We start from the raw sequence: 26,907 nt of genomic DNA, 5'->3' as shown, positions 1-26,907 counted from the left end.
AAGCATACTTACATTTGGCAATTATGCTGTCAATGAAGCCCATAGAAAACCGAAACAAAATGAAATTATGTAGGTGCTCCACCTGACAGAAAGCAAAAACAAAAAATACATATACTTCCAATGTATTAAGAAAAATTAATCTACCATGAGGACAAAAGAAACTGTATAATTTATGTATTCAACAAATATTTACTGAGTACCTATAATTTCCGATTACATTATACATCACACTTCATTGAGCACAATGCTGATCATAGAACAGGCGCCAAACAAAGCCTTCATGAATCCATTTTATGCAGACAGAGTGGAAAACATACAGAATATGAGTGTGGTGTCCCTTGCATGAAATAGTACAATGATACTGTATTCATAATACTGTCAGATACATATATGCAAAAACTGATCAATAATCAAAACAAACAAAAAACAGAAACAGAAAGATAATTTAGGTGAAACTAGTTGTCTGGAAATAGCTTTCAGTGCTTTGCTTTAGTTGGAAACACCTGGCCTTTCTCTAAGACTTGTACTACATTCGAGTCAAGTGCTAATGTAATGCCGCATAGCTCGAGTCTGTAGTTTTAATCTCAGCATGCATTATCCCAAAACTGAAAGTCTAAAAATGTATTTTATTCTGCATTTTTAATGTTCTTGACCTTTTCATCTATCAGATTACTCAGGCCCTGCATGATCTGCCACTGGGCTGTATCTTCAACCTCATCTGCTTCTACTTTTGCTCTTTCTCACTGAGCTCCAGAAATACTGGTTCCTCAAACATGCTTCTGCCTCAGGCCTTTGCTTGCCTTGTTTCCTCGGTCAGGATTACTGATTTCCTCGATGTAAATGCCACCTTCAAGAGAGACTTTCCTGCCATCCTAAATTGCTTGGCAATAGCCCCCATCACACTCTACCACTTTATCCCATTTTATTTTTGGTCACAGAATTCACTATGATCTGAAAGCATATAAAATATTTGTTTACTTGTTTATTGTCTCCCCCACTAAAATGTGGGTTTTCTGAGTAAAAGGTAGCTTGCTCTTAATATCTTCTGCAAAAGAACAATGGCTGGAACATTTATTCAGTGAATTCCAGATGCTACATACAGAGCTCAGTGATGAAGATACAACAGTGAATAAACGGACAAGGCTCCTGAGCTCGTGGAATTTACGTTCTGATGAAGATGACAACCAGTAAACCAACTAGATAATTACAAATTGTAATAAATGCTTTTAAGAAAAACAGATCATTAAAATGGGAAGTAACTGGTGAAGGTCATTTTAGATGGATTAATCAAAGAAGACACGGCCTCAAAAGGTGTTAACTTTGGGGCTGAACTCTAATGCATAAGCATGGGTAAGCCATGTGAAGACTGAACTAGTTAACAGCAGTCCCTTAGACAATTACCATAAATGCATTTTATCAGTGAACACTATCAAATTTCAGTCATGTTAAATATAAAAAAGACAAAAATTCAATTTCTTTAAACTTAATTTAAATAATTTAAAATAACAACTTCTTTAACCTTTAAAAATCACCTCAAATATGTATTTGATTTCAAAACCTTCCACTAAAATTAAAGCTCCTTAAAGGCAGGATTTGGTCCATTACACACCACTGTCACCTAGACAAGCGAGACACCTTTAGATGGCACTCCATATCTTCTGAATGAATAATCAACAAAATTAACTAAATTCAAATCTTCCATGTGGCAAGTAGATAGAAATCAAAGCATAGTTTGCATACAGTTTGCATAAGAAATGATGTTTATATTCTAAGAGTCGGCAAACTATGATCCACAGTTCATATCTGGCCTGCCACTTTAGTAAATAAAATTTTATTAGAACATACCACTTCCATTCATTTACATATGGCTACTTTGAAGGAGAGTTGAATAGTTGCAAGAGAGACCATAGGGCCTGAAAAGCCTAAACCATACATGGTACTTATCTTGCCCACTACAGAAAATGTTTGCTGAACTGTGCTCACAGTATTCCCAGCAATACTACAGGAACAAATTCTTTCTGTAATTATCACTAAATTTATCATTAAATAAGACTCCTAAGTAACCACTTCAAAAATACACTGATAATTATTTTAATAAATCTACTCATTTTTATAACTGGGCAGCTTAACGTATTGGTTTGATAGTTTTTAGGAAAACACAGCATAAAAATTCTTTATAGCTACTTAAAAATAAATGTTTAAAGACTAAAGGTATATATGTATTCTGGCACAGGTCAAAATTTTTTTTTCCACATATACATGAGTCTCTAACATGTTATCTTACCAGTTTTTGGAAGACTGAGTGGATTGTCTGCTTTTCTCTTTTATTTCCATTGTAAAAGGCAACTTCTTCACTATTAAGGAAAATAATTTAGCAATTAATTTTAATGCTACTTAAGCCTAGAAAATAATTTAAAATACCATATTTGTTGACTAAATATTTGTATGTAAATGGACACTCTGTGACTAACAGTTTATTGGGTACTTCTCAAGCCATGATCTGTACATAGCTCAACTGATCAGAGCACAGGAATATACACCTGACTGCACCACAGGCTGCTCTACTGACCTGAGTTGCTTATCCCACATGTAGCCTGGCTGGAAAAGATGTGCTGAGCTGGTTCTCAGAAAAGTGAATAAAGAAACAAGAAGGAAGATGCCATGGCATATAGGAAGGCAGGACTGGGACAGCCATCTTAGACTACAAATTGAGTAAAGATCCAGCCAGAAGGGAAAGGAGACAAGAGTTAGGAAAAAAAAAAAAACAGGTAGTGATGCATGACATATAGCCTTTAAAGGACAGAAAAACAAATTAATTCCTGCCCGCCTGACAGTTGCCAGCTCCCAGGAGGCCTAGCTGCAGTTGTCCTTATTCTTGGAACCCCACCATAACCTCACAATTCCTCTTTCCTTGAGCTGACCTGAATGGGTACAGAGATCTTAACTAGGAAAAAAAGGGCATTTTATGAGTGAAGAAAGGTTCAGTGTAGTTAATTTGCAGAAGTCATGCAGCTGGCAAGTTAAACAGCTGAGATTATAACTTGTATCTGACCCTAACATCTAGTTTTCTACTCTACCCAGAATGATGCAAACTGCCCCAGCAAAGTACCTCTTACAGCAGAGGAAAGGAAAGATTTACACAGGAGTCTAGAAGGCAGAGTTAAAACACAATGTTTCTTAAAAGTCTCTTTCCCTGCCTCAAAAATTTATGTGAACTTTATATTCTAGTCTAAAATGTACCTGTATTTTTTTTCCATCATAAAAACAAGGTAGCCCTTACCTCAAGGGCTTTAAGTAAATTAACTTTAAGCAAATTAACTTTCCATATAGTTGCATCATGTTTGGCCAGCCTTTCCCAGTTTCCTTTACACAATAATAGAGACCCCTAGGGTATCAGAATCCTAGCTTAACACAATTCTAATAAAATTTCTTAATTCCTTCTGCCTCCTCCGCACATTTAAGTCCATGGAGAAAGACAAGGTGAGAACTCTACTTCTCCTGAACATTTTACCCTAAACTTAAAACCTGAAAGCTCAGAACTTTCAAAATACTAACAACTGCCTATTCAGCATCTTTTCTCTTCCATATCCTTCCGCCTAAGAGAACCCCAATTTTCTTAAAGTTTTATATCCTTTTCTAGGCACCCAAACGGTTGAGGAATAGCCTCAAGCCCAAACCAAAGGGGAAAGAGTTCCACCTGATCTAAGCCAGTGACTTTGCTGTAATCGCTTTAGTGATAATTCTGGCCAATGAGATGTGAAAAGAAAGCTGTTGTGGGGGCTTTCCACTCTCTTAAAGAGACAGCAAAAGTGGCTGCTTTTGTTTCTGGACTTTTTGCAGGGGACGAGGGCTGGTGGATCTAGATCTAGAACTGCTTTTGCCATCTTGTGATCAGAAAAAGAATTAGCCAGAGAAAAAGGGGAACATATAGAGGAGGACAGAGTCAGGAGAAGAGTCAGAAACCCTGATCATGCTATGCCTGGAGCTGGTCCATCTTAAGAGTTTTTATGTGAAATAGTAAATGTCCTTATTGTTGGAGCCACCCGAATCAGGGTTTTCCGTTTCTTGCACTGGAAAACATCCTAGCTAATACCTCTTTCATTCACTTGGCAAATCACCTCTGTATACAACCTTCTATTCTTCTGCCTCCCTACAACACAAAAAGCCTATTTAAAACCAGTATGTACTGTTTTATCAATCCAAGGAAATAAAGAGGGAACTTTTAAAAGACCATTTCCTAAATAATTTTGTAAGGCCAACAGGGTAGTAAATAAATATTAGGACCCTCAAAATGACTTAAGGTTGACAGATCATCAATACATGAGAAAATCTGTTGAGTACCTGCTACACATTAAAAACAGTGCCGGAAGTTTTATATATATCATATTAATCCTCATGACAACCCTATATTAGCTACCTAGTATAAATAAGAAAAGTGAAACTATAAATAACTTTCCAAAAGTCATATATTATATAATTGATAAGTGGAGAAGGTAGATTTGGAAACTGGGCAGGCTGGCTCTAACGCCCAATACGTCTCCCTACTTTGGATTTTTAAACTATCTGGAAAATAGAGACACATGCAATGAGACTGCATTAACTGTGAGTGCTCCAAATATAGACTCAAACAAAAAATACTTGTGGATAAACTGAGATAAAATTTTCTTTGAAGAAGTAAATTTGAATCTAAATTTCTGACTTTGCTTTATGTGAAATTAACAGAAAATGAGCCAACAGAAGACACAAAGAGGTCAATCAGGGATACCAAACAGTTAATAAGAAAAAGGGTTAGAAATGTAGTTATTAAGATAACTACTTAATAAAACCAATATCCTTCATAATGTATATTTTCAAAAGAAGTAAATATGCAGAGACATAATTTCAGTAACAATGTTACTAGATTTTTTGGAGCTGGCTTACATGACTTCAATATCCACACAAAGGAATTTTTAGTATAGTTAAAAATATATTTAATATATTTGCCCTTACCTGTTTGTGATGAGCCGAGAATTAACGTATCTATACTCTCCTTCAAGTTTTTGCTCAGTTATTGTCATCTTACCAATGGGTCTTCTAATACGAGTTAGGAATAGCCCAGAAACAAGCAAGTAGGCCATCATGCTTGCTGGACCCTGATATTATTAGGAGAGGAAGATACACAAAGATCAAGGATACAGTAAATTCACTGACTGCAACATGCACAACGTATAATTAACTCCAGTCACTTTGAAAGAAATCACTCTTTTGACTTTTTCCCTTGTTTCTTTTCTAAGAAGATACCCCCTGGGCCTCTTTGTTTTTACTACTCATTTACTTCTCCTCCCACCATGCATCTCTCCCCCAGCTCTCCCAAATTTGCTCATTTAAAAACTCCTAATTGCAGTCCTCACTCTTTCTACAGCATCTAAAAACTCTCCTGACGGAGCTCTTCTTGATATTCTCGATTCCACAATAACTTGCAGAACTCTTTTTCAGCTTCTCACTGACCATTAGTATTGCCAGAGGTTTCCTTTTCTTGCTCCCTTTGCCTCCCAAATTTATGTCTCTAATCCCATCACTCCCAGATACTGTTTCCAAATATTTACTGTACATCTTCAGTTTACTTCTCTGTAGAACCTCATGCTCAATTCCCTCAAATGAGCACAATTTGTCTTTCCCTTCTCCGGCGTCTTGCTTCTAGATGCCATACTTCCTAATATAGTAAAGTACCTCCTATGCATCGACCCTTCCAAGAGAGAAGCTTCAAGCTTGCCTTTTCAAACTCTTCACTTCCATACATATCCTTATGTTCTGCCATACTGAAATAATTGTTTCCTGAACATGCTACTCAATGAAGTTGTTTTTCTGTCTAGCAAGCCTGACATATCTAAAAAAGACCGATTCACCCTCAATGCAGCTCCAATATCACCTCCAATTCTTCTGGACACTAAAGACATTATTCACACTTCCACTACTAGGCTTATCATTCTCCATTACAACTGTTTGACTAGATCCTTTCACCAGATCTTAACTCCTCTTTGGTAGGAACTGTGTCTTACTCATCTTTTTATTCAGACAGTATATATGGAATATAGCATGTATTATATTGGAATATGGTGTGTATTATTTTTAAATTCAATGTGACTGATTCAATGCATTTCAATAATTACTAGAAGAATGGACAAAAGAGATAACTAAAGCATAGTTTCTACCTCTAAGAAATACAAAATCAGAAAATAATATATGGAGACATTTTTAAATATAAATATAATACTTAAATGTTACAAACATGTAATAAGTACTACAAAAAATTATACCGTTAAGAGGCATTAAGACTATTTACTTATTTATAGTAAAAACAAGTTATAAAAATGATTTAACCCAGCTTATGAGGTATCAAAAGGTTAGGAAAATAGACAAGAAAATGAAAATAAAAAACTACTTTCTCCAATGTTTTGAAATGAAACAAAAATCACTATATAAATTATTTATTAATAACCACAAAAATATATAAAAATATATACATACATATGTACATATATACATAAAACCACATTATTATATGATTGTGTTATAAATATATAACAATAATCTTACATATTAAATGACTAAAGTTAGACTTCAATAAGAATACTCAGAACTTTTAAAGATCTTACCAACACAAATGTCAGAGAGACCTAATAAGATGACTTCATGGGACAGTCAACAATTTATATTATTATAAAATACTATTGAAACTGTTTAGTCATTCTAAATTTAATTAAACATTCATATTTCATATTAAAATAGCTGTCTCCAAATCTCTTTTTAGGCACTGAAATAAAAAAGAAAGTGAAAGTCGCTCAGTCGTGTCTGACTCTTTGTGACCCCATTGACTATACAATCCATGCAATTCTCCAGGCCAGAATACTGGAGTGGGTAGCCTTTCCCTTCTCCAGGGGATCTTCCCAACCCAGCAGTCGAACCCAGGTCTCCCACATTGCAGGCGGATTCTTCACCAGCTGAGCCACCAGGTAAGTCCAGGAATACTGGAGTGGGTAGCCTATCCCTTCTCCAGGGGATCTTCCTGATCCAGCAATCAAACCGGGGTCTCCTGTATTACAGATGGATTCTTTACCAGCTGAGCTACCAGTGAAGCCCCTTTTAGGCATTACCTTGCAACAATAAATACAGGTGTGTTCAATGTTAAACCATTTCTGGTTATTAAAACCACAAAAATTTTCCAAGTGCCTGGCTTAAGAAAAACTGAAAAGCTGAATCAGAAAACTTAAAAAGTCTCTAGTAGAGTATTATTTTATAACCAGACTTTATTAGCTACAGTTGTAAAATTACATGCTTGGAGATGCATAAAAATTCCAACAAACCATCCAGCTATTCACAGCACAGTATTATAGCAATTTAAAAGACAGAAAAAGTAAACTCACCTGAGCTCCTATTGCACTGGTTAACCTGAAGATATACAAAACTATGTCTAAAAATGGCTGTAAAATAAACATCAGAAGGCACAGAATTAAAAAGAACAAAACTGCCGACAATGATAGCTAATAAACATGTTAAATACAAAATGCTAGTCAACATTTAACACATAATTGTCAACATGTAGAGTTCTCACTATGTATAAGGTACTGTACAGTATGTAACTCGATGAATACATAAAAGACACAGTTCTTAGTCTCAAGAAGCTCAAAATGGAGACAGCCTGACAATGTCTACTGACCATCAATTAGGGAAAATATTTACCACTTTCCATCAGCTAAGATAGCTCCACTGTGACAACTAACCATTACTTACTTAGCAATTTCTCAGTGTAGTATTAAGATGCAAGAAAATGACCTGAGTTATAACCCCAAATCTACTACCTGTTTTTCTGGTTTCTATATATCTTCATTTGAAAAATGAGAGACTCTTTCTGCTCTTGATGTTGGACTTTATCACTATATCTATATGTTGAAATATGTTGAGTAAGTTTATAAATCTAATTTTATGATTTAAAACTCAAGCTCCTAAAACTAAAATAACATTAATTTACTGCTCTTCACATAAAGACAATTCAATTGACGTACCAAAAGCTGTACATATTTTGAAGTGTTTTTCAAGAAACCCAAATCGTGTTCATTTAAGTCCATAGCCACCTTTTCTAATATCAACATCATTACTAGGACAGATGGGTTGGTTCATAATTGGCTTGCAGTAAGATGAACCTTTTCTTTCCTATCTTATGAACTATCAAGAAGTTAGGCATACTTACCTATACATATAAAGTTCAAGTGCACTTAAATTACTGCCAAAAATAATGATTCAATCTAAGTCAGAGTTCAAACAGAATTACACATTTTATAAAGTAAATATACTGTAGTATATAGCACCACTACTATATAGTTAATTTGCTAACATTTTTCTTTACTGCATATGTGATAAGTCCTGAGCTATGGACTAACTCAAGTGCCAAGATGTAATGAAGAATACACAACAAGGTCAACAGAATTACAAGAATAATATATACAGCACCTCTCCTTCCCAACCCCAACCACCACACACACATGGAGAACAAACTTTACAATGTGGTAATGGGCAGAGGAAAAAGGCAGCTGGATTACCGAACAATTTGTTGCTACCTCAGTTTCTAGAGTTTGGATCAGTAAAGACTTACAGAGAGCTAAATAAGGGACAAAATTTGGCATGAAGTGAAAAGGTATCTTAGTAGTAGGCCTGTCAAGAGGGGTCAAGTTCTTGTGAATACATATTACTTTTCTAAGACCAGGTTATCCTTCTACCATCCACATGGTTGAAGAGGAAGCATTCCTAGTCTTCCATTGTGACCCACCCCCTTGTATACAGTTCTCTGTCTGAAGACCGGATACTTTGACCACCTGTGGCCCAAGGCAAGATACTATAAATGGTCCACTTTGAGACAAGCTCTGACCACAGACCAAGAGCGGTCATGTGGATCAGATGGGAAATAGGGCATCTGAGAGCAAGCGGGCAGGGAATGCTAGGCAGACAATCTTCGAGATGACCACTGCATCCCCCAGCTAATGCAGGAAGTAAAGGCAAAGAAAATGGCTTAATGAGAAAAATCACAGCAAAAAGTGTAAGGCTGGTGAGATAAGAAGAGTAAGTAAGAGCTGATATAACTAGCATGAAGAAAACTGATTAAGGTCAGAGTCAAAAGCTCTGGCAATATTCTGGAAAGGGGGAAAAACAGTAATTAGAAAACTTGAAATATATTAATATCTTGTGAAAATTTTTTTACTATTACTTAAATGAGCTATTAGAATTAGAAATACTGAGGAAGAGAAATGGGTAGGAAGATGTCCACGCCTAGGGTTACAGTTGAGAATTAAAATAAGTTGACCATTAAACTTTAACAACTGCCAGAAGTACACAGGTCAAAAGTTAAAAAATCCAAGTTTCTGCTATTTTACTGAAATCAGCCTGCAAAATTCTCATAAAATCTTTATGAGACACTAAATTCTCAGTTCTTAGCCAAGGCATCTCACAACAATAACTTAAAAAATTAAGTATTTGTAGTTAAAACCATTATAATAACTTTATACTTTTTTAATAAAAGCATTAAATACTTATAGACTGCTGTCATTTCATCATATACATTTGCTTAGATTCAAAATTTAGTGAATTAACAACAAAAACAGACAAACTTACCTTACTAAGATTTGAATACAGATCAACTACACTGTTACAAAACTTTTCTACATCTTGTGTAAGTAGCTGGTCTGGATTAGCTATTCTGTTGTCCAGATTTCCCATTTTATAATATGTGAAAGTTCTAAAATAACAAAAAGAAGATGACTTTAAAACAAATGATTCTAAAAAACAACAACAACAAAATCATATTATACTATGTAGTGCAAATTTGTAGAAACAGAAAAATCTGGAGCTTAAGAGGACCTAAAGATGGTCCTAACTTATTTTAGAGATGAAGATGCCAGTCTAGAGAAGGATGATTTGCCAGTTAATGGAGGAGTCAGGATTAGAATCCAAATAGTTGAGATCTTTCCATATATGCTTCTGGTTCAAGAGCAATTCACTTGAAAAACATATCTAATAAGAAACACTCCTATATCTCATTATCATAAGTATTATTTTTTAAGTATTTTTAATATAAAATTAGGTTATCACTTACTGGAGATACTCCTCATAGAGGTACTTGGTTAATCTTACTCGGAAGCACAGTTTGAGCTCATTTAACCCAAACTTCAAGAAGTTATTAACCAGAGAAATCTAAAACAAACAAACACACATTATTAGTTTTGCTTCATTTCTCCTTACAAAATCATAATTTATTTCCCTATCATTAGCTTTGTCCCAAAATTCTATAATTTTTTAATAACTGATAGTTTGAATTGATATAATTCAGTTCTGTTTTACTTAACATTCCCAAACACACAGAGAATATGCTACATCAAATGCAATTAGCTATTACCCTTTACTTGAAAATTAATTTTAAAATATATTAGTATTAATTATGAAAAGAATCTTATAACTTTTTGCGGTGGGGAAGGTGTGTATAAAGAAACAAAAGGCCAAATTTGCCCCCTTTCTATTCAATGTAAAGAACTTGCTTCAGGAGTACTGACATTTATGCTTAGTATATCTTTTCTTTGCTACTACCAGCACTACAATCCTAGCTAATGGAATTCTATACACACTGCATTTGCATCTGTTAAAAAAAATACTACAAGTTTTACACCAATTAATGCCATTTTCTAGATTATTTCTGGAGTCACCTTTACCCTTTTCCACCACTGTATTAAAATTAATTCTTCCATAGTTCTAAAGTCACATTTACATAAAAATTTTGTCAAGAAAACACTGGTCTGCTGAATCTTAGTCTTTTATTGACACCAATGCTGCTTAATTTTCTCTTTTAGAAGGTTTTGCATGTATGACTATCCTCAAGCTTTATTAAATCTGACATATTTTCTAATAATTAGATTTTACAATCAAGTAAATTTTACAATCAAGTTCCTCCCTATTACCCTTATACAAACAATACTAAAATTCTTATTGTGCCAATAAAATAAACACTCAAGCTAAGAAAATTACTTATGATTTGGACCACTTATCTTTATTTTTAGTAAATCCAGGCAATAAATTCCAATTCAACTTAAATCACGTTAGTGGTTCAAGCAACAGTTTATAGCCCACATCAATGACTCTCAACCAGGATTTCTGCCCTCAGCTCACTGCCTCCACAACCTCACCTTAATCCTCACAGGACATCTGGCAATGTTTGGAGACACTGAAGACATTTTTTGTTGTCACAGCTTGGGGCGGGATACTACTTCCATCTAGTGAGATGTTACTATGAGAAACCCTGGCCTAATGGTCAGAAAACATCATCTCCAGTTTACATACCCACATATGATGCAAAGAAACGGATCCAAGCATAATTCCTTTAAGTTTTTCCATCTAGTATAAAGGTATGCATCAATACATTTCCTATAAGTTACAAAACTAAACTTGAAAAAATTTAGCATATAAATCTTTAAAGAACTTAATAAGTAAAAATCCTTAAAAGATTTTAGTAAGATGCAATTTTTTTCTATGTAAAAATTTTTAAAGAAATAACACTTACGAGAGGCATAGCAGCGATGAAGTTGAATAAGTATTTCTTGAAATCTTTTCTGCTACGACCAATGATACCACTGCAAACCACCACATGCAATGCATTAGTTGCAAAAGAAGCAATATTTGTCACACACACACACACAAAAACCCCTCTGTAAATCTCTAAAATTATTTTTGGAAAATTTTATTGAATCAAATGAATCAATTTTAAAAAAAGATGCTAAAATCATTTTCTAACAAAAGCGTGAACTTTTGAAACTTTACCATTTTGAACAGCTTGCCTGGAAATCACTCTATAAATGGCAAAATTAAATAAGAATGACAGCTAGTTCTTTCCTTCATAAAAATGATAATTAAACAGCAGGCTTAATTAAGCAGTCATAAAAGGGGTTTTTATATGGTGAAACAATTAACTTTACAGACCCAGGAGTGGATTATTTGGATAAACAAACTAGTATTTGTTTGTTTTAAATATTTTAACATCATGATTATCATCTGTATGAACTAATGGCAGAGAGACAGGCTAATGACAGATGAGTAAACCCTTCTTATTATAAAGGGCCAAGAGCAACCATCCTAAGCTTTGCAGGCCATAAGGTCTCTGCTGCAATTACTCAATTCTGCTATTGGAGAACAAAAACAACTAAGAAAGCAATTAACTGTGGTCCTAAGAAAATTTTATCAAAACAGATGGTAGTGGGATTTCAATGAAACAAGATATTTTATGCATTTTTAATCTATTTAAAATATTTACTGTTTTTAAAATATCCACTAAGAATTTATTTAAAGGATTCTGCTACTTTTAACCTAGAAAGCCACAATATCATTATAAGTAAAGGATCTTTGACTACCAAATGTGCTAGTGAAAAAAATATAATTTATTTGATCATGTACTCTTTTTCCAAATACTACTAATATTCCCAAAAGCAAATTAAATGTATTTTGAAAAACAATTGTGCTAAATGATTCAAACCTAGCTACACACACACACACACACACACACACAAAATGACTGGGATACACACTGACAGAGGTGAATACTGCCAAATAACATGAACTGATCTTTTAGGGCAAAAAAGTTCCATGGTCAAAGAAATTTGGGAAAACCTGAGTTAGCTAACAAATTTCTTTACCAAAGAGTCTCTCAAAGCTCTCAAGTATATTATACATTGTAAAACTCTCTGAGATAGTTTTGTAGCACTGTAGCATTTCCTTTGCCATAGCTAAGATTCCAAAGAACATATTTTGGGAAATGTTACTCTAAACCAATAGAAAAATTAATAATCCAATCTTGACATAGCTGCTAACAATTTTAAAAGAAAAAATATTTAAGCTGAACTAGAAAAAAGTTAAAATAGAACCACACGAAAATGTTGTCTACAGCAATAAGAATATTAGAGATGAGAAGCAATTAAGACAGTACAAAAGTTTAGAGGTTTAAATTAAAATTGAACCAAACTTCACATAAAATCAAAGTGCTTTAGTGCTGCCCAAGCTGTGAAACACACGAGATTATCAAACATTGGTAAAGCACATGCTATCATTCAGCAATGGTTTACCATTGGAGTAGCAGCTATAAATTTAAAAAATGGTTTCTTGAATAATGCTTTATTTCTGCTTATTATTCCACTGCAAAAGAAAAATAATCATCAATAAAGAGTAATTTTACAGTAGTCCCAATCATAATTACTACTAAAACATATAGGAATTAAGATAGTTTGGCAATTTTAAAACGTTACTTACAGCCAAGCGGGTGAAAATAAAATATACATTTATGATTACTTATGGCAGTATAGGGGGACAAAATTTGCCAAAATGCGTCTCTTTGGCCTCAGGCTAGTTTTAGGCTGATTATTTTTAAGAAACAGAAATGTCAGGAAGCCTTTCTTTTTTGCCTTTCCCTTAGCTGCCTAAAGAATTTAGAAAAAAGGGCCTGCTCCCAGGACAGAGCTATGACCACATTTATCTGCAAATCACATGGGCCAAATGTGCGGAGGGAATCAGACATCAGAGTCCACTCTGAGTCCACTCTAAGTCTGGGTCACAAGGCCAAGAAAACATTTGTTAACCAAACACTGACTTTTGCAACTTCATGTAAATTGCCTGTCTCCCCTGTAAAGTCCCAAACCACTACCCCTAACACCCTCTTCTGTTTTTAGCTGAAGATGGTCATTAAGATGAGGGCTTTGGCCATTCTGGAGAGTTACTAAGTTCTCCAGTTCAGTTCAGTTCAGTTCAGTCGCTCAGTCATGTCCGATTCTTTGCAACCCCATGAATCACAGCATGCCAGGGTCTCTCCCAATTATATATGTTATTAAAATTTTGTTTCATTTTCTCCTGTTAATCTGTCTCATGTCAATTTAATTCTTAGATCAGCCAGAAAAATTTCTTCCTCTCTAGCAACAGCAACAAGATATGAAGGATTACCTTCCATATCACAGAACTGTCAACCTCTTCCTTAAAGAAGGGGTATGCTATTAAAATTTGCCCCATTCCAAAGACATCAGTCACTGCTAACAAGTAAGTCTAAAAGATGTAAAGGATACTAAAATTAAGCACATCAAGGATCATAACAAGTCTCTCTGAGACTCTATTTTAGCAGAAGTGTATAAGGAGATCCAACCAGTCCATTCTAAAGGAGATCAATCCTGGGTGTTCACTGGAAGGACTGATGCTAAAGCTGAAACTCCAATACTTTGGCCACCTCGTGCAACGAGTTGACTCAAAGGAAAAGAGTCTGATGCTGGGATGGATTGGGGGTGGGAGGAGACAGGGACGACAGAGAATGAGATGGCTGGATGGCATCACCGACTTGATGGACATGAGTTTGAGTGAACTCCAGGAGTTGGTGATGGAGAGGGAGGCCTGGCATGCTATGATTCATGGGGTCGCAGAGAGTCAGACAGGACTGAGAGACTGAACTGAACTGAACTGAACTGATATGAATCTAAACACACTTTGGAAGAGTAAAATGGAAAAGACAAATTTACAATGTAGCTTTAGTAGCAGGTTAAAGAAACGTGTTAATTTTTCAAATCAAATAGTTTCACATTACAAATTCACAGTATCTTAGAACTTTCAGTCTGACCAAATACCAAATATCTCATGCAGAGCAGAAGCTCAAAAACATTCAGGAGAAAGTTAACAATTAACTTTTAAAATTTTTAGAGCAGAGAGAGGTTTATTGCAAGGTCAAGCAAGGAGAATGGGTGGCTCGTGCTCAAAACCCCCGACCTCAACAATTAACTTTAAAACAACTGCTTTGGAATCCATGAGTGTATGTTAAGAATATAATGAGAAATGGAATATTTCCTGTCATATCAGTAAACAAAGGATGTCACAGTCAGCAACTGAAGCCACCACAGATGGTTAAGTTGCTGAGCCTGAGGGTACTCAGTAAGGAAAGAATACCTGCCACCTAGCAGCCATTAACAGAGAAGGCAATGGCAAGTCACTCCTGTACTCTTGCCTAGAAAATCGCATGGACAGAGGAGCCTGGTAGGCTGCAGTCCATGGGGTCGCTACTAATCGGACACGACTGAGCGACTTCACTTTCACTTTTCACTTTCACACATTGGAGAAGGAAATGGCAACCCACTCCAGTGTTCTTGCCTGGAGAATCCCAGGGACGGGGGAGCCTGGTGGGCTTCCGTCTATGGGGTCGCACAGAGTCGAACACGACTGAAGCGACTTAGCAGCAGCAGTAGCAGCAGCAGCAGCCATTTAGACTGCAGCTGCTCCCTACAACGAGCTCTGAGGAAAGGAGGCTCAGGATGTGAAAACAGGACACTGGCCCCAGACAGATGAGGTGCATATTAAAGGAATGATGAATTTCTGTGAGACCAGACTCTTGCATTTTCCCATACAGAGAAAAGCGCTAACTTCCCTAACTTGGGATATTTGGTTTTCTTTAAGTAACAATAACCTCTTGATGTTCAGACTACCTGTCCTTTGTTGCAAAACTTCTATATATCCTGGCTCCTCCCCTCGCCTCCTTGGAGCAGTTCTCTCAGGGTCACTGGAGATGCTGTCTCCCAGGTTTGAAGTCCTAAAAATTCCCACCAAATAAAACATACTCTCAACTTTCAGGTTGTGAGTAATTTTTTAAGTCCACAATAAGGAGATCCTTGTACTATTCTTGCAACATCTCTGCAAGTTTAAATTACAGCAAAATAATATGTTTCTTAAAACTCTTAAAATTTTTTGTTTTCTTACTTTTTCTACATCTCATAAGTAAATTTTAAAACTGAGTACCCAACAAGTTGATTACTCTGGCAGAATTATAAGTTGGCTCATACTACACAGTAATTTCCTCTTATCCATCATCACCAATTAATGCACCATCTACCCTTAGTCTAGTCAAGGCTATGGTTTCTCCAGTAGTCATGTATGGATGTGAGAGCTGGACTATAAAGAAAGCTGAACACCAAAGAATTGATGCTTCTGAACTGTGGTGTTGGAGAAGACTCTTGAGAGTCCCTTGGACTGCAAGGAGATCCAGCCAGTCCATTCTAAAGGAGATCAGTCCTGGGTGTTCATTGGAAGGACTGATGATGAAGCTGGAACTCCAATACTTTGGCCACCTGATGTGGAGAGCTGACTCATTGGAAAAGACGCTGATGCTGGGAAAGATTGAGGGCAGGAGGAGAAGGGGACGACAGAGAATGAGATGGCTGGATGGCATCACTGATTCAATGGACATGAGTTTGAGTAAACTCTGGGAGTTGGTGATCGACAGGGAGGCCTGGTGTGCTGCAGTCCATGGGGTCACAAAGAGCCAGACACAACTGAGTGTGCATTTTCTCCATAGCATTCAGTCTTTGAGAAAATTAAAATAAGCCTCTCTTTAAATAAAGTTGGAAATCCCTAGATTAGAAAACTAAAAATTATCCTTTTAGGTTAAAAAAACACGAAATCACAATATCTAAATAAAAGGGAAAAAAACCTTTAAAAATAATCTTCTATACTATACCATGATTATGCAGGGTTCTTTATATGTATCGTGTGACATATTCTACACACATATCTAATATAATGTTCACAATGGATGTAACCTGCTATTTTTGCCACAGGTAATTAACAATGCTATAGTTAGGAAGCCTATTTTTATTAACAGATATGGCAGTTAAATAATAAGTAAAGCAAAAGGAAAAATATATAAAATTCTATAGTTTGTAAAAGGACATAAAAGTCTTCTCTATATTAATTCTACAAAGGACTCAAATTACTTGTGCACAAAGCTCACAGAAAGAGAAATTAGCAATGAAACTGATCTTGCTAAAGTTGATGTGCTAGCAGCAATAAACAAACACTTCAATTATATTAATGTTTTACTTCTTAGGATTCTTTAGAAGATTTCTCACTGGGACACACACACACAAAACTGGCCAGGCTCTCCCTACAAATTCCCTTCAGGGAAACCAGACAATCAACAATCCCACAACGTGGCTTCTAACAAGTTAATTATGAATACACAGCCAAGAGTGACTGCTTGAGGAAAGCTCTAACATGAATGACAAAGATCAGAATAACAAAGGACAGTGAAAGTCAAAGACTTGAAAGAATGACTACTACCAAAAATGAACATTCATACAAAAAGATAGCACTTGGAAATAAATTAAAACAAAACTTCACTGGATGATAAAAGAAATCTCCTAGAATATACAATAAAATGTCAGAGATGTAAACAGAAGAGAAATTACAGTCAGATGATCAGTCCAGGAAGTCCAACACTCAACTAGTAAGAATTCCAGAAAAAGTAAAGAAAAAAAAAATGGAGAGGAAGAACTTCTTTAAAAACACAAGAAATTACTTTGGAATGAAGAATGAGACTGGAAGAGCCTAGCACAATGACAAGGAATGCAAAAAAAAATTCACACTAACATTCACTGAAATGCCTAAACACTAGCAATACAGAATCAATAATAAATAATAAAGCTTCCAAAGAGGGTAAAAGCAGATCTGCTACTAAGGGTGGGCAACCAGCACAGGAATGGGCATAACAACCAATGTGGAAACTGGATCAGTAGTTTCTAACCTTGGCTACACAGTAGGATCACCTGGAATGCTTCCAAAAAGGAGTAACTAATTGGGGGAAGGAGGAGAAAGGGACGACAGAGGATGAGATGGCTGGATGGCATCACCGACTTGATGGACATGAGTTTGAGTGAACTCCGGGAGTTGGTGATAGACAAGGAGGCATGGCGTGCTGTGATTCATGGGGTCGCAAAGAGTCGGACACAACTGAGTGACTGAACTGAACTGAACTGAATCAGAATTCCGAGGGGTGGGCCCAGGCATTAGTAGTTCTCAAAACTCCCCAGATGAGTCTAACACTTCTGCAGCCAGGGTTGAGAACCACAGAGCCCTACAGAAGACAACAAGGTGATGCTTTCCACATTCTGACAAAAAGTGATTTCCAATTGAGAATGCATAAATAAAGCTAAATTATCAATCAAGTGTGAGAACAGAAGACTTAATCAGACCTACAAGGTCTCAAAATTTTACTTCCCTTGTAACCTTTTCTCAGAAAGACTGCATCTGCCAAAAAGACAAAGTAAACTGAGGAAGAAGAAAACCAAAGATCCAGAAGACACGAGTTATATAATGCAGGAGAGGAAGATGAAAAAAATTCCTAAGATCACGATAAAAGTAAACTCAAACATGACTCTATTTAGTGGAGCTAAAACGGTAACCCACTCCAGTATTCTTGCCTGGAGAATCCCATGGACGGAGAAGCCTGGTAGGCTACAGTCCACGGGGTCGCAAAGAGTCGGTCACGACTGAGCGACAGAACGGAACGGAAAGCACAATCAATCCTGATGAGAGCAAGAGGAATGGGGAGGGATGTGTTGACAATAAGCTTGAGCTGAATTGGTAAGTAGGCAAAAAAATTAACGGACACAAAAACCTGCAGTTTATAAATGCCAGGAAAAACAAAAAGTTGTATGTAAAAGAAACTACCGAAGAAGAGCATGTGGCTCAGCTATAAATGATAATCAAAATTATGTAAACAATATATTTTGACTTAACAAAAAACTGTGATACAACATTGAGAGAATGAGCATGGACATGTGTAGGAGTGTAAAAGAGCTAACTCTCATCTTCCAAGGGATACAGAAAAACACATATAGTGGCTAAAACTGAAAAATCTATTGACAGTAACTTAAGTATGTTACAATGAAATACAGAGACAAAGTAAGAGATGAAACAATAAAAACAGAAGGCAGTTGGCTCCAAGAATCACAGAGGATTGATGGTTTTGTGATTAAGTTCTGTAAGGTTATTTGATATTAAACTATATTCATGTTTTACTTCTTAAGCTATCCATACATTATCTTGATTAAAATAAAAAGCCATGGAGCTAACCAAAGGATTCAGAGAGTCCTCAGTTGAATACTGGCATCTATACCCCATTGATTAACCTGCCAGGCTCCTCTGTTCATGGAATTCTCCAGGCAAAAATACTGGAATGGGTAGCCCATTCCCTTTTCCAGGAGATCTTCCCAACCCAGGGATTGAACCCAAGTCTCTTTCACTGCAGGTGGATTCTTTACCATCTGAGCCACTAGGAAAGCCCCGGGACACCCATATACGTATTCTAAGGCATGTGGAATTTACATTTTCAGAGATCTGTGGTTGGGGCCTTACTCCCATGCAGACAACCTTCTTAGTTTTCCTAGAGACAGGAGTCAGAAAATACCTGCATAAAACATTCTTCCTCTCCTACAAATCCTCTTAAATCATGAATCAAGGATGTCAAAGAGAAAAAAAAAAAAAAAACCTTCAAAATTTGGGAGCATTTAAAAATTTTCTGATAAAATACTACATGCCAAGAAACAAAATTCCAAGAAAATTTTTTGTACGGACATTCAAATTGGTATTATCACCAGGAATAAATCCTTTATTTACAGATAAAAGCTAATATCACAACTGTTATTTTTATTTTTAAATTCAGTCATCTATTACATCAATTAATAATATAATATGTACAAAGACTATAAAAAATATACACAAAGCACTAACTTAAGAAATTGAAGGAAATGCCTTATAATTTTTGTTTAATAAACATTCTCAACATGATTCCCTGAAATGCTTTGATATTTTCCTCATATTATCTCATTAGTATCAGACATCCAATTTGGTGACTTAAGTTCCCACTACAGAATTTAACATACAGCACATTCCTTTTTTTTTCTCTTTTTGGCCACGTCACACAGCACGGAGGATCTTAGTTCCCAACCAGGAATCAGATCAGTGGCCCTGCAGTGGAAGCACAAAGTCTTAACCCACTGGACCACCAGGGTGTCCCATAATTTTCTGTCTACTTGTCTCTGACCCTCTATAAACTGACAGCTCTGCTAGAGTCTCTCCTGTTCACTAACAGGTACATCCTTATCTCTGCCTATGGAACAAGGGAGACAATCAATCGATATCTACTAAATAAATGAACAAAGACATAATGTGACTTACGTTATTTATACCGAATTAGAATCTATTTCTTGCTTAAGATAATGCTTAAATATGACACAAGTTAGTATTTCATACATAAAGGGAGGAAGATGAAAAGTACCTTTCAATGAGTGTCCCATTTTGAATCATCCAAACATCACAGTATGTTCGAGACACCAGCATAACAGCAATAAGTATCAAGTAACCTGTCTAAAATAAACCAGGTATCGTAAATTAATTAAATGCATTTTAGAAAGTTAAAAGAAACATTACTTTGGTGAAGATTTTTGGTTTCTAAATTCAAAGCTTTACTCTAGCTTTACTGTAGTTGGCTGACATTTTACTGACAGGTAATTTTTAAATATAATTTTGAAAGAAGTTTAAGTATACATTATAAATGGAAAAGGCCGTATAGATCAGTTAATCTAACTTTTTCATCCAGAATTAAAAAGTGCTTCCAGCTCAAGACGGTGGAATAGAAGGACGTGCCCTCATCTCCTCCTGCAAGAACACCAAAGTCACAAGTAGCTGTTGAACAACCACTGACAGGAGGATGCTGCTGCTGCTGCTGCTGCTTCTGCTAAGTCGCTTCAGTCGTGTCCAACTCTGTGCAACCCCATAGACAGCCCACTAGGCTCCCCCGTCCCTGGGATTCTCCAGGCAAGAGTACTGGAGTGGGTTGCCATTTCCTTCTCCAATGCATGAAAGGAAAAGTTAAAGTGAAAGTGAAGTCGAGTCCAACTCTTAGCAACCCCACGGACTGCAGCCTACCAGGCTCCTCCATCCATGGGATTTTCCAGGCAAGAGTACTGGAGTGGGTTGCCATTGCCTTCTCCAGAGGAGGATGCTAGAACCTACCAAAAAGAGATACCCCACGTCCAAAGACAAAGAAGAAACGGCAGCAAGATGGTAGGAGGGGCACCACAATCATGATAAAATCAAAGCTCATACCCGCCAGGTGGGTGACCCATAAACTGGAGAAAAATAATACCAAAAGAAGTTCTCCCACTGTTGTGAAGGTTCTGAACCCCACGTCAGGCTTCCCAGCCTGGTGATCTGATAAAGGGACTGGGAATCCCCAGGGTATCTGACCTTGATGGCCAGTGGGATTTGATTACAAGACTTCCACAGGAAACAGGGATTCCAGTCTTGGGAGGGCACAAACAAAACTTTGCATACACCAGGACTTATATGCAGAGTACATTATGAGAAACGCTGGACTGGATGCAGCACAAGCTGGAATCAAGACTTCCGGGAGAAATATCAATAATCTCAAATATGCAGATGATACCACCCTTATGGCAGAAAGCAAAGAAGAACTAAAGAGCCTCTTGATGAAAGTGAAAGGGGACAGTGAAAAAGTTGGCTTAAAGCTCAACATTCAGAAAACTAAGATCATGGCATCCGGCCCCATCACTTCATGGCAAATAGATGGGGAAATAGGGTCAGACTTTATTTTCTTGGGCTCCAAAATCACTGCAGATGGTGACTGCAGCCATGAAATTAAAAGATGCTTACTCCTTGGAAGAAAAGTTATGACCAACCTAGACAGTATATTAAAAAACAGGGACATTACTTTGTCAACAAAGGTCCATCTAGTCAAGGCTACGGGGTTTTTCCAGTAGTCATGTATGGATGTGAGAGTTGGACTATAAAGAAAGCTGATCGCCAAAGAATTGATGCTTTTGAACTATGGTGTTGGAGAAGACTCTTGAGAGTCCCTTGGACAGCAAGAAGATCCAACCAGTCCACCCTAAAGGAAAATCAGTCCTGACAGTTCATGGGAAGGACTGATGCTGAAGCTGAAACTCCAATACTTTGGCCACCTGATGCGAAGAGCTGGCTCATTTGAAAAGACTCTGATGCTGAGAAAGATTGAAGGCGAGAGAAGAAGGGGACGACAGAGGATATGATGGTTGGATGGCATCACCAACTCAATGGACATGACTTTGAGTAAACTCTGGGAGTTGGTGATGGACAGGGATGCCTGGCGTGCTGCAGTCCATGGGGTCACAAAGCATCAGACACGACTGAGCAACTGAACTGAACTGAACTGAAGACTCAGAGGAAAGGAGCAGCGATCCCACAGGAAACTGAAACAAAACTACTTGCTAGTATTGGGAGGGTCTCCATTGGAGGCGTGGGTCAGAAGGGTCACTACAGGGATGGGGGCACTAGGGTGGGATGGTCCCTTGGGTGTAAACCCTCTTGAAGGTCACCATTAACTAGAATTAAATTAAAAAGTGAATCCTAGGCAGGTCAACAATTTGCCTTCACATAATTAGTCAATGACAGAAACCAGCAGTATAACCTAACTACCTAAATTACAATGTATTGTGATTGTCCTATGTTTTTAATATACAACTCTAACAAAGAAAAGTGACAACTACCAATATACAGTTATCAACAAATACTGAAGCCTAAAATTTTGCTTAAGTAGAATAAATTTGGTTTAATGTTAGAAAAATCTTTAATAGGCAGTGCCCCTGCCCTAGCAGGGCTTTCGATTTAGTTATTAAGGCAAGATTTACACATAACAAGTAAGAAAACAGACCAATACAAGTAAGTATATTTGCATCACTTCATGCAATAAGTGGCAAATTGGAAGGTGTGAAGTAACAAAAGAGGGTTATGACATTAGAAGTACATCAAATAAACCAAGTAAACCAAAAAGAGAAATGAGGATTATGAGTTAAAAAAAGATTTAATGGAGAAAAAAAATAGATTAAAGCCACATGAATTATCATATCCAGCAGAGCTTAAAAAACTACTGCAAGCTTTTGGCTAGAACAAAATATTAAAAACTGTTGTTTAAAGAACATTACTTAAGCAATACTGGGAGAGAGAGATTACTGAGGAGAGATGAGAGGCTGAGGCGTTGGTGAGGAGTCAACTGTCTTGTGTGTGGGACGAGAATCTACACTCCAATCTCCAACTCCCACACAAAGCTGACCTTAATCTTCCTAAATTAGAAGAATATATACAACAACACAGATGCTAACGTCAGAGAGGAGGGGTATGGCAGGGGAAATGTTTGCTGGATAAAGTGTTTGATTTTGAATTTACAGAATTGAGGGGCAAATGCATCTGCGACTTCTGCAATTTTTGGAAACAAATCATGTTTTCAAAAAAAGTGAAGGTACTGAAAATGTGAAAGACAAGGCAGGGAGTCAAAAACACAGAAGTAATAAATGAATCCATAAGAAAGAAAACATCAAAAAAGAGTCTATGGGACTGAGTTGTGACAGCTGCTCCCCCAACGTTTCTCAGAGTTGGCTGGCAAGAAGGGTACCATCTTCCTACCTTGTCCCACCATCTCAAAGTTAGGTATTAAACTGACAACAGAAGAACCCACTGATTTTTAATAAATGCTCTCTGTAGATGACACTCTAATTATAATGCTAACTTTTAGTTCAGACCTTAAATACAGTCTCAATCCTAAATTAATCATTTGAGGAATAAAGGTAACATTAGACAAAGACAGTTTATATTTTCCTTTATTTTATGTACTTTGCTTAATTTATTCTTAAAATAACTACCAAGTTTATTTGGCTCACTTTAGCAAAATCTACTAAATTTTTGACTACTGACCATCCAGAAATGCATTTCTGTGCAAAAGATGTCCTTAGAATCACCATAATTCCATTCCTGGGTTTGCAGAATATGTCAGAAACTAAAGATCAACCTGATCTAGGCAATCCCTCACCTCATGATATAGATGAACTTTCATATATTCATATGCAGTATTTTTATTTATTCCATAATCTATCTCTACCTCTAATTACCAGTGATTTCTACTGGAGTTTATTTCACTTTCTTGAACTGGGGTTAAGCTTGGATTTTTCTGTCCCTCAAAGATGATTCATAAAATGGTTCTGTGGCATGGATACACCTTGACAGAACTGGAAGGCTGGCCAAGTTAGGCTTGTCAAGCTACTTACTAACTCCCAGAGATCTATCCAATGTCTCACATTCATTTTATATTCAGCAAACCCCTGCTAAAAGGTTAAATGAACATTAAGCTATAAAGTTATGGAGGGGGAGGGGGACGTGTAACACAAATCTTTCCAGCGAAGCTTATATTTTAAATAAAGATTCTTCCAAGTCAGGTAGGTTGTGGAATGAGGAAACAATTAACTATCCCCAGAAGATACATGGGGCGCCTTCACAAAGAAGAGAATGAGCATCAACCTGCTTACAAAACATATTTTCTGTTGTGGGTGTTGTCATGAACATAGTGTCATTAAAAAATGAGAACACAGGGCCTGGCTATAAAATAGCAAAGAATCTTATAAGTAGATGATATTGAAAAGCAGAGCGAAGTCAGGTTGTGATTTACAAGATAAAAGAAGCCAAACGTCTTTATAAGTGTTTTAGAAAGAAAGACTAGTTATAAAAGAAGACTAATTAAGAGATTATAATAATCCAAGTAAGGGAGAACAGTATAAAAGAAAAGTAAGGGACTAATCAAAGAGAAACTCAAGGATAGTTGGGAGAAAAACATTTAAAATATAAGGGATGAAGCAGATTTAAAAAGTGCATATCCAATTTTCCTCCACGAAACACACACTGTTGTTCATTTGCTACGTCGTGTCCATCTCTTTGCGACCCATGTACTGCAGCACACCAACTTCCCTGTCCTTCACTGTCTTCTGGAATTTGCTCAAATGCATGTCCACTGAGTTGGTGATACTACCTAAACACACATTATCTCTATCTCATTAGGAAAAAAACAAATGTTACTAAATTACTTTTTAGAGTTTCTTAAGGGTAGAGTCAACAAGACATGATGCTAAAGTGAGGGGAAGGAACCAAGCCCAGTATATGGAGGAATGTGTCTTTTCTCTGAGAATCACAGTGCTTTAATGTCTTACCCTTTTCTTGCTGTCACTAGGTTATAAGGCTAATGATTTTTAAAATATGAAGAGTTCAGTTCAGTTCAGTTCAGTTCAGTCGCTCAGTCGTGTCCGACTCTCCGCGACCCCATGAATCACAGCACGCCAGGCCTCCCTGTCCATCACCAACTCCCGGAGTTCACTCAAACTCATGTCCACAGAGTCCGTGATGCCATCCAGCCATCTCATTCTCCGTCGTCCCCTTCTCCTCCCGCCCTCAACCTTTCCCAGCATCAGAGTCTTTTCTAGTGAGTCAACTCGTCGCATGAGGTGGCCAAAGTATTGCAGTTTCAGCTTTAGCATCAGTCCCTCCAATGAACATCCAGGATTGATCTCCTCCAGAATGGACTGGTTGGATCTCCTTGCAGTATAAGGGACTCTCAAGAGTCTTCTCCAACACCACAGTTCAAAAGCATCGATTCTTCGGCGGTCAGCCTTCTTCACAGTCCAACTCTCACATCCATACATGACCACGGGAAAAACCATTGCCTTGACTAGACGGACCTTGGTTGGCAAAGTAATGTCTCTGCTTTTTAATATACTATCAAGGTTGGTCATAACTTTCCTTCCAAGGAGCAAGCGTCTTTTAATTTCATGGCTGCAATCAGCATCTGTAGTGATTTTGGAGCCCAAAAAAATAAAGTCTGACACTGTTTCCACTGTTTTTCCATCTATTTCCCATGAAGTGATGGGACCAGATGCCATGATCTTTGTTTTCTGAATGTTGAGCTTCAAGCCAACCTTTTCACTCTCCTCTTTCACTTTCATCAAGAGGCTTTTGAGTTCCTCTTCACTTTCTGCCATAAGGGTAGTGTCATCTGCATATCTGAGGTTATTGATATTTCTCCCGGCAATCTTGATTCCAGCTTGTGCTTCTTCCAGCCCAGCGTTCCTCATGATGTACTCTGCATATAAGTTAAATAAGCAAGGTGACAATATACAACCTTGACGTACACCTTTTCCTATTTGGAACCAGTCTGTTGTTCCATGTCCAGTTCTAACAGTTGCTTCCTGACCTGCATACAGGTTTCTCAAGAGGCAGGTCAGGTGGTCTGGGATTCCCATCTCTTTCAGAATGTTCCACAGTTTATTGTGATCCACACAGTCAAAGGCTTTGGCATAGTCAATAAAGCAGAAATAGATGTTTTTCTGAAACTCTCTTGCTTTCTCCATGATCCAGCAGATGTTGGCAATTTGATCTCTGGTGCCTCTGCCTTTTCTAAAACCTGCTTGAACATCTGGGAGTTCACGGTTTATATACTGCTGAAGCCTGGCTTGGAGAATTTTGAGCATGACTTTACTAGCGTGTGAGATGAGTGCAATTGTGCGGTAGTTTGAGCATTCTTTGGCATTGCCTTTCTTTGGGATTGGAATGAAGACTGACCTCTTCCAGTCCTGTGGCCACTGCTGAGTTTTCCAAATCTGCTGGCATATTGAGTGCAGCACTTTCACAGCATCATCTTTCAAGACTTGAAATAGCTCACCTGGAATTCCATCACCTCCACTAGCTTTGTTCGTAGTGATGCTTTCTAAGGCCCACTTGACTTCACATTCCAAGATGTCTGGCTCTAGGTCAGTGATCACGTTATCGTGACTATCTTGGTCGTGAAGATCTTTTTTGTACAGTTCTTCTGTGTATTCCTGCCACCTCTTTTTAATATCTTCTGCTTCTGTTAGGTCCATACCATTTCTGTCCTTTATCGAGCCCATCTTTGCATGAAATGTTCCCTTGGTATCTCTAATTTTCTTGAAGAGGTCTCTTGTTTTTCCTATTCTGTTGTTTTCCTCTATTTCTTTGCATTGATCACTGAGGAAGTCTTTCTTATCTCTCCTTGCTATTCTTTGGAACTCTGCATTCAGATGCTTATATCTTTCCTTTTCTCCTTTGCTTTTCGCCTCTCTTCTTTTCACAGCTATTTGTAAGGCCTCCTCAGACAGCCATTTCGCTCTTTTGCATTTCTTTTCCATGGGGATGGTCTTGGTCCCTGTC

At 37.1% G+C, this 26,907-nt stretch overlaps 1 protein-coding gene across 2 annotated transcripts in view; it reads right to left on the bottom strand.

The window, feature by feature from the left end:
- ABCD3 (ATP binding cassette subfamily D member 3) overlaps positions 1 to 26,907 on the bottom strand; it is an 83,725-nt gene that overhangs the window by 20,748 nt on the left and 36,070 nt on the right. Inside the window, exons 4-11 of one of the 2 annotated variants that reach the window (XM_055401735.2) lie at positions 20,144 to 20,232; positions 13,131 to 13,200; positions 10,124 to 10,221; positions 9,643 to 9,766; positions 7,404 to 7,460; positions 4,990 to 5,132; positions 2,285 to 2,354; positions 13 to 82 (exon numbers count right to left, since the gene is read on the bottom strand). In XM_055401735.2, the coding sequence (XP_055257710.2) occupies positions 13 to 82; positions 2,285 to 2,354; positions 4,990 to 5,132; positions 7,404 to 7,460; positions 9,643 to 9,766; positions 10,124 to 10,221; positions 13,131 to 13,200; positions 20,144 to 20,232 (721 nt within the window). Of the gene's footprint in view, positions 1 to 12; positions 83 to 2,284; positions 2,355 to 4,989; positions 5,133 to 7,403; positions 7,461 to 9,642; positions 9,767 to 10,123; positions 10,222 to 11,578; positions 11,649 to 13,130; positions 13,201 to 20,143; positions 20,233 to 26,907 lie in introns of both variants that reach the window. The other variant, XM_055401734.2, reaches the window with a different exon arrangement.

The sequence above is a fragment of the Moschus berezovskii genome, chromosome 4 (genome assembly GCF_049115385.1).
Source record: "Moschus berezovskii isolate FMDL1 chromosome 4, NW_MosBer_1.0, whole genome shotgun sequence".
In the NCBI taxonomy this organism is placed as follows: domain Eukaryota; kingdom Metazoa; phylum Chordata; class Mammalia; order Artiodactyla; family Moschidae; genus Moschus; species Moschus berezovskii.
This window is presented reverse-complemented; position numbering and strand designations above follow the sequence as displayed.